Source organism: Mustela putorius, unplaced genomic scaffold (assembly GCF_011764305.1).
Source record: "Mustela putorius furo isolate JIRA1106 unplaced genomic scaffold, ASM1176430v1.1 tig00003853_pilon_pilon_pilon, whole genome shotgun sequence".
Taxonomy (NCBI): domain Eukaryota; kingdom Metazoa; phylum Chordata; class Mammalia; order Carnivora; family Mustelidae; genus Mustela; species Mustela putorius.
In genome coordinates this window covers 42,766,580-42,780,077 of record NW_025422005.1, presented here as the reverse complement: position 1 = coordinate 42,780,077, position 13,498 = coordinate 42,766,580, and the positions used below count along the sequence as shown (strand labels likewise).

At 54.3% G+C, this 13,498-nt stretch overlaps 1 protein-coding gene across 2 annotated transcripts in view; it reads left to right on the top strand.

Annotated features, from left to right (window-relative positions):
• The window catches only part of GLIS1 (GLIS family zinc finger 1), a 216,775-nt gene that overhangs the window by 134,126 nt on the left and 69,151 nt on the right, over positions 1-13,498 (top strand). For both annotated transcript variants that reach the window (XM_045064557.1, XM_045064556.1), the window contains exon 4: positions 3,320-4,199. In XM_045064557.1, the coding sequence (XP_044920492.1) occupies positions 3,320-4,199 (880 nt within the window). The remainder of the gene's footprint in view (positions 1-3,319; positions 4,200-13,498) is intronic.

Sequence of the window (13,498 nt, the reverse complement as noted above, 5' to 3'; positions counted from 1 at the left end):
TAATAAGTGACAATCCTGGAGTGCTTGCTCTGTGCCACACAGGAGGCCAAGCACTCTTCATGTAATTACCTTACTCAACTCCCATCTGCCAGAGGGTGGGGAGACTGAGGCAGAGAGGCCACAAAACTAGCCCGACATCACCCAGCAAATGGCAAGCGTTTCAAGGAACTTCAGCAATACCCTGATTTTGTCATTTCTCTGCTAAAAATGACTACCCACCACCACTGTGGTCAGTAGAATGTATTATTACATGCGGTGTGAGGCCTACTTCTATTACTGACTTTCTGAGTGACCTTGGACAAAATGCTGACCCTTTCTAGGCCTTATCTCCTTACCTGTAAGATGAGGATAGAAACACAGAGTGCACAGGCCCCCAGTAGTATGGGAAGGCAGTCTGTGATCTGGCTGGCCTCCTTGACTTTGTGTCCAGTGGGCTTCACACATTCACATCTTCGGGCCTTAGCCTACAGAACGCCCCCACCAATTTGGTCTCTTACGTTTGTCAGAACTCTGTCCACCCCTCAGCAGAGTTGAAGTGTTCCCATGAGAGCTTGTTCTCCATCTTCCCCATGAGAAGGGAAGTTTCTCAAGGGCAGGGACCTGGTTTGTGAACCGTCTCGTGTCCCCAGCATCACCCAGCACAGAGGGCAAAGCCTGCAGAGGGACCTCTCTGGCCCTCCGCCCAGGCCACAGTGGGTGCACAGACCCCGTGAGATCTGAAATCACCCTCCCATCCCCTTGAGCCTCTGTTGGAGGAACACTAGTTTTCCCAAGCTCAGCAGCTCCCTTCAGGGTCTGGGTGACAGAAGAACATCGGAGTCCTTGATACTCAGAACGTTGAGGCTGCCAGGAAACCCAATGGTCATCAAGTTCCATCATTTTGCAGGGGAGGAAGCTGGGGACCCTGGCAGGACAGTGCTGTGGGAAAATCGCACACTGCTGATTCAGACCCATCGAGGTTCACATTCCTGCTCTAACGCTCCCTGCCTCTGAGGAGTTGGCCAAGTGGCTTCAGTTTTCCTAAGTATAAACCAGATGGTGGGCTCTCCCCTGAAGAATTTGGTTATGCATTCAGCAGATAGCATGCATCGCTGAGCTGCGGTGGTGCTGCATGGGATGGCCCTCGGGAAAGCGCCCAGTGTGCGGGGCTGCTCAGTGCCAGACTGCTCTGTCCAGGGACCCTCGCCCACAGTGTTCAGACATGTGACAGGAGTCACCTGGGGAGCCCTGGGCTCAGCCGCAAGGCAGGGCAGAAACCGCTGCTGGCCTGCCAGGGACAGAGGAATGGAGAGGACAGGCAGGGGACCCCCTCAGCAGACCAAAGCCTGAGTTGCCTTCGCCCCCCAACCCCTGCTGCCATAGGAGGTTTCATTGTTGTATTCGGGTAATTCAGTCACAAGTGCAATGGCTGTTCTCTGCTGCTGTGGTTCAGCCTAATGCTAACTCTGCCAGGCCCAGGATGATGACCACACCAGGAACAGCTGTGCTTTTATTTATTTATCTTTTAAGCTTCACGAAGTCAAGTTTCCTATCAGATCCTTCCTATCAGATCTTCCTATCAGGTACTTAAGCTTCTCAGAGCTTTCTGGTGGCAGCGATGGCCCAGCATTCCCAGGCCCAGGGAAGGGGGCTGTGCTTTAGCTGTCCACCCTGGAGTCCATGCTCCTTCTGCTTCCTCCCAGGGGCCACACTCTGGGAAGGGAAGAGAGGCCTTTGCTGGCTGAGACAGAGAACTGGTCAAGTGCAGCTGAGAAACAGGAGGACCCTTTTCACAAGCCTTTATCTGGGGAGCACTTCCTGTCTCCCCTGGAGAAATACACAGCCCCAGGAGAAGGGGAGCCTGGCTTCCGGCCTAAGCCCCATCACCAGCTTGCTGCTTGGAACTGTGGGCAAACCTTGTGCCCTCTTGGCTCCTTTCCTGTCTCTGCAGTCATGGGGTTGGAGCCCATGCTCTCTGAGGGCCACTGGGTTCTGCCTAACCCTTCCTTCCTCTCTCCATCCCTCCTGCCCGCTCCAGCTCCAGGGGGCCAGAGAGGGAGGCTGGGCTGCAGGGCCGCATGGAAAGCAGGGACAGGTGATGATCCCACAGCCCCTCTGCAGAGAGTTCCAAAACACTGGCAGTGATCTGGCAGTAATGAAAGCAGCACCCACCATGCTATCATCTCTCCAGAGGGTTGTCACAGCATCTGCCATCCCTCTTGATCCTGGCAGCCACCCTCTGAGGCAGTGAAGGCTAGTCCTCGTTTCACAGGGGAGGACACTGAGGTGCAGACAGGCCCAAGGACACAAGGGGTGTCCTCTTCAGACTTTGAACACGTAAGCAGTCTTCCTGTTCTTCCCAGCCAGCCAAGGGACTACTTTGTCCTTCTGTTGGCGTCACCTGCCTTGTGGCCGGAGGCCCTGATGTGTCTTCCCGCATTTATGTGTCCTTATGTGGGGAGGGCCTTCTCTCGGAACACGTGTAGCACATGGGTGATGAAGACAGCATCACACCATCGTCACTGTCCAGTGATGATGAATCATTCAGTGTCGGGATGAGAAGTGAGACCCAGAGTGCCTTGCCCAGCTTGGTGCAGTAGGGAGTGGCTGAACCTGGCCTCAGACCCCAGTCCCTGGCCTCACTGGTGTGGCCCTCCCAGCTCCAGGCCTCCCTCAGAGTTGTGTTTCGTGCAGTCAGTGTCTGGGCTTGAAATCACCCCCATCAGGCTTTTCCTCAGTCATTCTTGGGATGCCCCTCGTCACCATGACTTGGGTTTCAGACCCCAGTCCGCTGACGTTCACTGTGGAAAAGACACATTGCTTGGGGCAAAATGTCATAGAATTCACATTTCTAGAAATTAAGAAAGACTATAAAAGTTAAGATCAAAGGGACAAGTAGGTAGAATTTAAAACAAACTGGCCCTGGATGTCCCTCCAAATGCCAGAACTCACTAGAAGGTCATGGAGAAGTCAGGGCAGACCCTAAGGAGGCCTCAGCAACAGGACAGGATGGCATCCGGGACTGGAGAGGGAAAAAGGATGACACGGGCCTCTTTCCTGGCATCCTCTTCAGACCCCCTGCCTTTCTTGAATCTCTCCCCAGCCCTATCCTACCTCTCTCTCTCTCTCTCTCTCTCTCCCCCCTCCCCGTTGTCCCCCATATTCTTCCCTGCTCACCAGATCTCCAGCCCCTGGCTTCTCCCTCCCTCTGTTTCTAGCCCTCTGTCTCCACCCCTGCTCTGGGCTTCCCATCCCTTGGTCCCCTGTCATTCCCCCTACCCTAGGGCCTCCCCACTGTGGAGTGGCTCCCCCCATGGCCTCTCTGCTCCCTGTTTTCCAGGTCACCCAGACCTCAGGCCACGTATGTGAATGGTGGGCTTCCACAGCACATCAAGCAGGAGTCCTTGCCCGACTACCAGGCCATGACAGAAGCTCGCGCACCGCTGTCCGCTCACTGCCGGGCCCCGCCAGCCACTGGCCTGCACACAGACCTGGACCTGCCGGGCCGGGGCCTCACTAACCCCGTGCCTTCCTGCTACCTTCTGGGCAGTGAACCCAGCTCCGGCCTGGGCCCTCCACCTGAGGCTCATCTCCCTGAGGGCAGCGTAAAGCGGTGCTGCCTCCTGGGCCTGCCCCCCGCCTCCCCTGCCTCTTCCTCACCCTGTGCCTCATCCGAGGTCACCTCCATCATCCGCTCTTCCCAGACATCTCTGGTCACCTGCGTCAACGGACTCAGGAGCCCCCCGCTGCCGGGAGACCTGGGGGGGCCTCCCAAACGGGCCCGACCTGGCCCGGTGACAGTGGAGAGCCAGGAGGGCAGTGTGCAGCTTGAAGCCTGCCGGAAGGCGGCCTTCCTGAAGCAGGAGCCTGCGGACGAGTTCTCAGATCTCTTTGGGCTGCCTCCCCAGCAGGGCCTGCCTCCCCCGTACCCTGCATCTCAGTTGCCGCCAGGTTCGGGCCTCGGAGGTCTGGGGCTGGGGCTGGTGGGTAGGGGGGTGGCCGGCCGGCAGGCATGCCGGTGGGTGGACTGCTGTGCAGCCTACGAGCAGCAGGAGGAGCTGGTGCGGCACATCGAGAAGAGCCACATTGACCAGCGCAAGGGCGAGGACTTCACCTGCTTCTGGGCGGGCTGTGTGCGCCGCTACAAGCCCTTCAACGCCCGCTACAAACTGCTTATCCACATGAGGGTGCACTCGGGGGAGAAGCCCAACAAGTGCATGGTGAGTTCCCATGGCTGCCGGCCAGCCCCGACCCCACTGTGCAGATTAGCCTCCACTTGGCCTTAGGGATGGCCTATGGGGGGAGGGGTCAGGCTTCAGGCCAGGGGTGGGGTCTGGCTGCAATGCCCTGTGGTGGTCAAGGGGAAGACTGATGCTGGTGATGGGACCACTGGTCAAGATAGCCCTCCTGGCTGTTTCGGTTCCTCTGCTCACCATGTGTCCTACCCCCTCCCCCGCCCCTGTGGCATACCACGTGATCAAACACACTTGTTCATGGGACGACAACATGCGCTCTGAGGTCAGAGCAGGCCCGAGCACCCTTGCCTATTGCATGCAGATGCTCACTGTCTCACCCACCAGTGGTCAGGTGAGTCATGGGACACGTGCTTTCCTTTAGCACTGGGGCCTTGTTAGGCAGCATTCCCTGGGGTGCTCTCTGGATCTTGGAGCAATCCCCAGGCATGGCTTACTCCAAGGAGTGCCCCATCCTCACAGGTACCCAGCTTGGGAGCCGTGGGTCCCTTGGACAGGTTTGGGGTAAGGCCAGGTTAACCTGTAAGGATCCAGCAGTGCCCAGGCTGGGTTTGAGCCTGAGGTTTCCAGGAACACACACACAGACACACACACACAGGCACACACACACTGTGGACACCTAGGCTCCAGCCCCTCTGACACACACACAGACATACACACACACAGGCACACACACACTGTGGACACCTAGGCTCCAGCCCCTCTGACACACACACAGACATACACACACACATGCTGTGGACACCTAGGCTCCAGCTCCTCTGACTGGTCATTTCTGTATTGTGCTTTTGGGGTGGTGGAAATCCATATCGGAGTCTTTGTCCCTGATATCCTCAGGCGAGCTGCTGCGCCCATCCCCAAGGCCCAGCTCTCCCCATCGGAGAGGCACCTGCCCATGAATGGAAGGGCCGGAGGAGCTGCCCAGGCTCCCACGGCCCAGCTCCAGCTTCTCAGCCACTGGGGCACTGGGGAGGCAAAGGAGGAATTGGTGTGTCTGGTCTAGTCTACAAGGCTGGGGTCCAGCCAACGCTGAGTTCTCACACACTCACACCTTGTCCCTGATGCTGGACCCTGCTTCCTGAAGTGTTCCTTCTGGGAACTGGTGCACTTCTGTCCCTCCTCCAGGCCCAGGGCAGTATCTGTAGCAGCGAGGGGGGAGACAGGAAGCTTCGGCGGCTGGCAGCATAAACTCCGCCCTCCCAGAACGAGGTGGTCACCCTTGTGGTCCCATCTGCTTGTGGAGCTGTGGTCTGGGCAGGCAACTGGGCTGGATCTTGAGGAGGAGAAGGTCACCTTCTAGACAAGTGGGGGGTTGTCAACAGCCTCTGCCAAAGGACAGGAATAGGAGGGAGCCTGTGGTTTGTGTGTTGATTTTGTGGGAGAGGCTGAACTGGGAAGGCTGAGAATTTGACTTTATCATGTGTCTTGGGGTTGGGGGGGTGCTGGAAAGAGGTGGTGACCGGGCCGGTCCTGGGGATGCCCCATTTGTCTGGGGTATTGTGACATGTGGCTTGCTGAAAGACATGCCCTTGCCTGGAAGATGCCCAACAGACTTCCAGAAGACAGAGGGCCCCCTCTCCCCCTGAGACTCCAGAGCAGAGAGCCACCAAGCCACAGTACTTCATGTCTCCTTTCCCATGGGGGATCCTACTGGTGTCTGCAGGGGACTGGTGTGGAGGTCCAAGCTCTGGTACCGTGTGGTCAGTGGTCTTCGATCTCCAGGGCCTCCTTTGTGTGGAATTACAGCTTGCAGTAGTGCCCATGTGGACCGCAGGGACTTTGGTGATAAGCTAGCCTTCTCTGCCTGTTTTCTGGGAAACAGAGGCCTGGTGAGCAGGACAGAGAGGCCCAGTCTAACCAGTGCAGTCTGGGGGATCTCTCTCTATGGTTCCTTCTTCTGGGTCCGCCAGGATCTCACCTGATTCAGCGGACTCCACAGAACATTGGCTTACACCTGGTTTGTGCCTGGCTCTGGGGACACAGACCTAGACTTTCCAAGGTCTTCGCTGGCAGGCACCCATGGTCAGCAAGGGGTGAGAGGTGGTTGTGGGCAGGTTCTGCCTGGAGTATGTATAGGCCCAGGGACAGGAGACCCAGAAGGGCTTCACAGAGGAGGTGATGTTCAAGCCATGTCTGTATTTACCCACAGTTGCATTTAAACTTTATAGAAGTCTGTAAAACCAAGGTTTTACAGATGAAGAAACAAGGGTTCAGTGGAGTCCAGCCAACCTTCTATGTGCTACTATGAGAACACTTTATCTTGCCTCCCAAGGGGTTCAGGCTTATGGTGATAATAGTAGCAAGCAGCTTCTCAGTGTTGACTATGTGTAGGAGCCATTCTTTCATGGGGATGTGGGGGAGAGAGAATATTAAGCAGGTTCTGTGCCCAGCCTGGAGTCCGATGAGGGGCTTACTCTCACCATCCGGAGATCATGACCTGAACCAAAAGCAAGAGTTGGATGCTTAACCGGCTGAGCCCCCCCAGGTGCCCCGGGAACCATTCATTCTAAGCGGTAACTCCGTGTTGTCCTTGTAACAACTCTATGGGGTCGATACTATCAACCCCATTTTACAGATGAGGAAACTGAGGCTCAGATTGCATAATTTGCCCCAGGTCACATAGCTAGTGAGGGGCAAATAATAACAACAACAGTAATAGAGGCTAATTATCGTCATAGTAATAATAGGAACAGCAATGGAAGTAACTTGCCCAAGGTCGCCTAGCTAGGAACCATTAGAGTGAAATATGAGCCCACATCTTCCTAAACTGTGATGCTTTTGTTTGCATAGATGGTCCCGTTAACACGGTTCTCTGGGTCCTCGGCCCAGCCCTGAGGGTGCCGTCATCTGGAGTAGGGGCAGAGACCTCCTCTGAGCTCCTCCCCGTCCCCCATGGGGGCGCACTCCCTTCCTGCCCTGCTGGCTCAGTGGGTGACCCCGGGGAAGGGGCAGGCCCCAGCCCGCACCCAAATAAATAGAATCTCCTTTCCCTGTAAAATTATTAATTTCTCATGACAGGCCTCTGCTACCATGTGCTGTAATAGACAAAGGAATTTTGGACCCGGATCCTCTGGAGAACAGGAAATAGATGAGACACTTTGATTGAAGAGTAAATGGCCCACTAAAATAGCAGTTAATCCTTTTATTATCTTTCCAGCAGCCGTGTGCACGGTTCTTTCATGAGGTAAGCCTTCCCCGCCCCGTCCAACTGTAACACTCCAGCCCGGCAGCTGGTTTCCATTTAGCCCACCGAGCCTCCACTCACGCACCAGGCGGCCTGGGGAGGCATGGCGAGGAGCCGGCCGCCCCCTGCCCAGGTTCTCCATGCTTGGGGCGGCCCAGGATCGGCCTCGGCTCACAGGGGCCCCCGGGCTAGACCGCGCGTCCGTCCCCCCGCTCTGCCCTCGCCGCGGCCCGTCCACGCCATCCAGAGGAAGCTCCCTAATCTCTTTGCAATATCCTGTTATGTTTCTTATGTTGTCCGAGTTGTCTTAGCCTTATTAAATGTGGGGTTTCATCTGCATTAGGGTAGCGAGGATACGTCCAAGCCAAATACCGCCGCGACGCCTCCAAGACGTTAACTTTGAAAAGATTAATTTCTTGCTTTCTTAGGTTGGCTCTCCCAGACGGTTGGAATTCTGATTGTCTGAGACGGCAGAAATTAGCAGGCTCGGTAGTTTGCTTTTCTGTACATCAAGAAAAAGAGACGCAGGGTGAAAAAGGAAAACATTTCATAACCTTGGGTTTTGGAAAACAACAGTAATAACAGCAACGGTCCCTGCCTTTGTGAAGAGCTTTCCTGAAACTGGGAGCGCAGGGTGGGAAGTGTGTGTGTGTGGACAGGTGATGAAAAGCCCAGGCCTGGAGTCACACCAACCCTGGTCTCCACCTGGGCCTGCTATCTAGCAGCTGCATGACCTCAGACAGGTGACTTAGCCTTTCTGAACCATAGCACACTCGGTTGTAAAGTGGGACAATGATAGTACCCACCTTCTAAGGGTTGCAGTCATGAGGGCTTATGTATTTTATTTTATTTTTTAAGATTTTATCTATTGGACAGAGAGAGAGATGGCGAGAGAGAGAACACAAGCAGGGGCAGAGGGAGAGGGAGAAGCAGGCTTCCCGCTGAGCAGGGAGCCTGATGTGGGGCTGCGTCCCAGGACCCTGGGATCATGACCTGAGCCAAAGGCAAACACTTAATGACTGAGCCACCCAGGCGTCCCAACATTAGGGTTTAAAGAGAGAACTTAGGGTGGTGCATCCCCCATCAGCACTGTCACATCAGCTGGTGGTTGAGGGGAGCACAGTTGTCACTCACCTTGCCAGTGACCTTGTCAGTTGTCTGTCAGCAATGCAGACCACCTGCTCTGTGCCAAACCGTGTCTGCTCAGGGTGACTGGTGCTAGAAGGGGGAACTAGGGCAGAGGCCTAGGGGGGAGGCTCTGGTCCTTGCCCTCACAGGCCTGGGAACCTCAAGGCAGGGCTTACATCGTGCCTGCCTTCCTCTGGTAGCTTCACTTGCAATGACCACCCCATCCTTTATGCTCCTCTCCCCTGTTTGCCAGTCTGTCCCCAGTGCCATGGGCCAGGGAAATATATCCCACCGAAAGCTGAGCAGAACTGATTGGCCATAATCAGCCAAGGAACTCAGAACACCAGCCACCTGGCTGGGCCTCCCCAGCTCCCAGAGGGCCAGCCCAGGCCAAATCTACTCTCATCTCCTATAATCCTGGGGCTTCTGGCTCTCTCTTTATGCTTTATCTTGGTCCCCCAACTCTTGAGAAATAAATAGCCTGGGTGCTGGGAAGGGTGGGGGAGGCAGAAGGTGCTCCTCTTTGTTGAGACTCAGGAGTCTGATACCTGGCCCAGTGCCAGCCATGTCCCAGTCCATCTTCAAAAACACTCTGGTCAAAACTCTGAGGCCCAGAGAGGCCAGATCAGATCCCAAGGTCATGCAGTCTGCCAAGTAGCAGGGCACAACTACCCATCAGATTTGCATACCTGTTCTGCCAGGCTGTCAGAGAGAAACTTGACTGGGGGTCTGAGATCCTATCTTACGGAAAGTCCTCAGGGAGAAGAGCCCAGATCTAGTCTGAGGCATGTGAAATACACCATGAATCACCATTCCCATTTTTTAGCAGAGACTGATGTTGACAGATGAAATGTTTTACTCTGGGTCTCCTGGCTCAGCTGCCTGGACCATTCCTCAGCCACACGGCCTTCTTCCACCTGCCTTTGCTCAGCATCTTCCTTAGTAGAGTCGAGTCCTTGGTGCTTCTCAAACCACGTTGGTGGGGGGGGGGGCATCCCTGGGCATCTTCTCCTTCCCCACTCTGTGTCCTGAGGCTAGCCTTGCAGGTTGGTCATGTTTCTGGGGCAGCAGACACCCCTGACTCATGTCAGCATCTCCAACTCATTCTTGTGAATTTTTCTAGTCCAAAATGTGTGTGCAGGTGGGGCTCCCTGTCCGTCTTCATCATGTACAGAGCAGAGACAGGGAAGACAGACCCTGAGAGGACAGGGAAGGGTGCAGGATCCCACAGCAAACGGGGCAGCTTCAGTGGACAGGGAGACACCAGAAGGGGCTGATAACCCAAGGCTGGGAAAGGTTAGACTGTGGGGAATTTACCTCAGACGAGGGAGAGTCCTCCCCAGAAACACTTGCTTCATGTGAAGGACTGGTGCCCCTGTGTATTGGGCCTCACACTGTGCTGGGGGTCCTGAGACAAAGATGAGGTGATGTGAGACTTCGAGCTCCGTAGGTAGGACACTAGCTACCCTTGAGTCTTACGTTGTTATTGCTGGTTGAGGGAGGGAGGGGAGCCAAGAGCTGAGGATTTGAGGTCTGGCTGCAGTACCTTGTCCAAGTCAGGCAAGGAGATTAGAACATTTTTGGGTCTTTTTCAGCTTGCACAGAGCTCTGCACATGCGCTCCTCAGAGTGGAAGAATAATTCCTGGAGACCATAATCGTTATCCTCACTTTACAAAGGGGGAAGGGTGCTCCAGTTCAGGCCCAAGTTCAGTCCTTAAGTGCATCATAGGGTCAAATTTGAAACCAGGTCTCAGCCCAACTCCAGAGATGATATGTTAATCATGACCCTAAGCCGCCTCCCAGGCAGAAAACCATCAGTCTGCTTATAATATCAAGAAAGTATCCCGATTTGAAACTCATTTCAGTAAGCTGTTACTGAGCACCTCCGAGGTGCCAGGCCTGCCCTGGTGGACCATGGGGTCACAGAAGGGAATTAAAGCCAGCTTTTGGCCTGGAGGAGCCCTCATTAAGCAGAGAAACTGATAGGTGTTTGCATTTAACGGTTTTCCCATACTAGCCGCCCATGACCTTGAGAGCCTGTGGCAAGTCCCCTGCCCTGCAGATAGGATGTCTTGTGCTGTCTTGGAGGAGGAGGAGGAGGAGAGGGCACTTGTGGGATGAGGGGCAAGATATTTCACCTTCTTTACAATAAATGAGTCACCTGAAAATGAGATTCCTTTCTGGAGGATGGGTTTCCAGGGGGATAAAACGTTACAAAATGGAGCGTGTTTTCAAACCACTGCCCTTGAAGCTCCTGCTATGAAGGAGCCCAGAGAGGTCAAACCGGTCCACCCAGCTTGGGTGCCCACCGAGTTTACCCACTTTGGAAATGGGGCTCAGCTGAGCCTCACCTCCTGGTTCTAAGATGGGAAGGGTCTGTGTAGGAGAAGTCTCCTGGGCAAAGGCAGCTTTTAAGTTGGCATGCAGATATGTCCTTTCTAACAATCCCAACTGGGGTCCCTCCTAGGATCAGTCAGTTCTTGTGTCTGCTTGCTATCAGATGAGGAAACCGAAGCCCAGAGAGGGTGCATCCGTGGCCCAGTGTCACCCAGCAAGTTAAAGGAAGCCGTGGGGTGCCTGCTTTATTTCTCCCGCTGCTGAGGCTTCCTCTGCTCCCAAACTCCTACAGAGTCTGCATATTTCGGTTCCTTTCGCTCATTTAGGCTTTGGCTTTTGCTGGTCCCTCTGTCTGGAACGCCTTTCCCCGCCCATCATTCACAACCCAACCCAATGTCCTCTCCCTCACTCTCCCTGTTTCCATGCCTCCTGCTCTCCCCACACATGTTGCCCCATATGTAATAGTGTTTCCTGGTGTGGCCAAGTGTCTTGGGGACCGCATGCCCTTTGATGTCTGGCCCAGTCTTGGAGGCTGAGGAGCTAAGCCCGCTCTCTGGTGCAGAAGCTCTGGCCTAGTGGTGATCTGACCTTCCCACTCCAAGGCTGCATAAGTTCCCTGTGAAGTCACAAGATTGGCAGGGCCTTAAAGATGGGCGTGTCCACCCTCTCATCTGGTGCTTCAAGTTTTTCTGCAGGAAAGCCTGAACTTGAAACCTCCCTGTCAGCCTGTGATCGTGTGTGAGTAACTTGACTTCTGTAAGACCCGGGTTCTTACCTTGCGTAGTGGAGGCAACAGGACAGTCGAGAAGCTTCCGTGACATGCCGTGTAAGAGGAGATTACACAGTGGCTGACTTACAGTAAATGCACAGCAAATGGTTCTGTTTGGGGCAGTTTGCATTAGGGAAAAAGAAAAAGGAGAATCTGAAATAGATAGTTGTGCAGTCATGAACATCCCCAAAGGAACAGAGAAGGCTGATGTAAGTCCCAGCTTGGTTATGGACTGGCTCTGTGACCTTGGACAGGTCACCTCACAGTTCTGAGCGTGTTTCCTGAGTTGGGAAATGGGAGAATGTCTAGCACTCTGTGTTCAGTGGGGGCCCAAGAGATACAACTGTCTTTTCCCCTCTTGAACTCCAGGTTCCAGTTCCATGGAGCTTGGCTTCACAGAGCTTGGCTTAAACTGGGATGCCTTTCTCTTTCCTCTGGTTTTTAAAATATCAGACTCAGGGACTTCATAAGGAGAGACTTCCTGGAAGCTCTGGCCTCACAATGAGATCGGAGCCCTGTACAGAGGGAGGAAGTGAGGCCCCAGATGGAAATAACCTGCCTAGAGGAAAAGGAGAGGACCTGGGTGCAGTAGGAGGGGAGGCTCACTAGCTCGGCAACCTCAGGCCGTCACTTCCCTTCCCAGGCTCCATGGTTCAGTCTGTAAAATGACGGCTGTGATGTTCACCCCAAAAGAGTCTCTGTGCTGGGTGGAGGGACCATGCTCTGCAAACCTCACGGTGACTGCGGGGGGAAGCCAGCTCTGTTCCTGGCTCTCAGTCCAGTGCTCCTGCTCGCAACTGGGTCTTGGAGGACACGGACACCCTCGCAGCCATTCTCCTGCCATCAGGCATGTAGTGGAGAAGCCGCATGCTCCCCAAACATAATCCCTAGCCTGCAGCGCTCCCGGGCCCCCTTGCCCCTCCATAGCCCACCCTCCCCATTGGCACCTACCCGCCATCCCCACCATCCCATCCCTTTCCCCACCCCCACCCCTATTTCATCTTCATCACTGCGTACCCCCTTCTGTCTTATTTAAATTCTGAGTCAGGAATCCAGGAGCCAAGAGGGACACCTGACCAGCCCTCAGACCTCAAACAAGTCACATGGCCTCTGGAAGCCTCAGTTTTCTACGTGTATAAAGGGGAGACAGTTGTGAGATTAAATGAGATCACGAATGTGGAGCGCTTACCTCATGCCTGGCAAATACTTGGCACTTGAAAACAGGAGTCCTTGTTCTTCTTCTTCTTCTTCTTTTCTTTTCTTTTTTTTTTTTGGTGAGTCATCAAATCCAAGGTCTAGCATCCTAGCAGCACCAAACCTGAGGGTATGGGGAGGCACCACTGGCCGAATTCTGTGAACTCAGCCCTGCTTTATGGAATATGAAAAAAATTAAGGATTAAAAAAAAGCACAGCCGTCTGAATTGAATTTAAAATAATAAAAGGGGGGGAAAGCTTTTTAATTTAATGTAAATGGAATTGAAATGATTCTCTCCTTAGAATGAGAACGTCAGATAAAATCAAAAGTGACTCTAAGAAAGTGTCCAGACCATATTTTCTGAAAGGAGCATCCTGGAAGAGGTAACCTTCATGACTGAGCATTAATAGGGTCCTGTCTCCACTGGATGGCAGCAGGGTTAGCTGAGCGGACTTTGCGTACCTCCCTGGGATGGCTGCAGCAACAGAGCTCAGCATCCTGTCCCCCTCTGTTCAGTGGGTGATGGTCACATGACTCCTGTGGTCTCAGTCACCTTGGATACTCGAAGACCCAGGATGCCCTGAGTCCACTCCCTTGGGAGAGAGCCTGGTGCTCATCCAAATTGCCTCTCCCCTCACCTCTGCCAACTTTT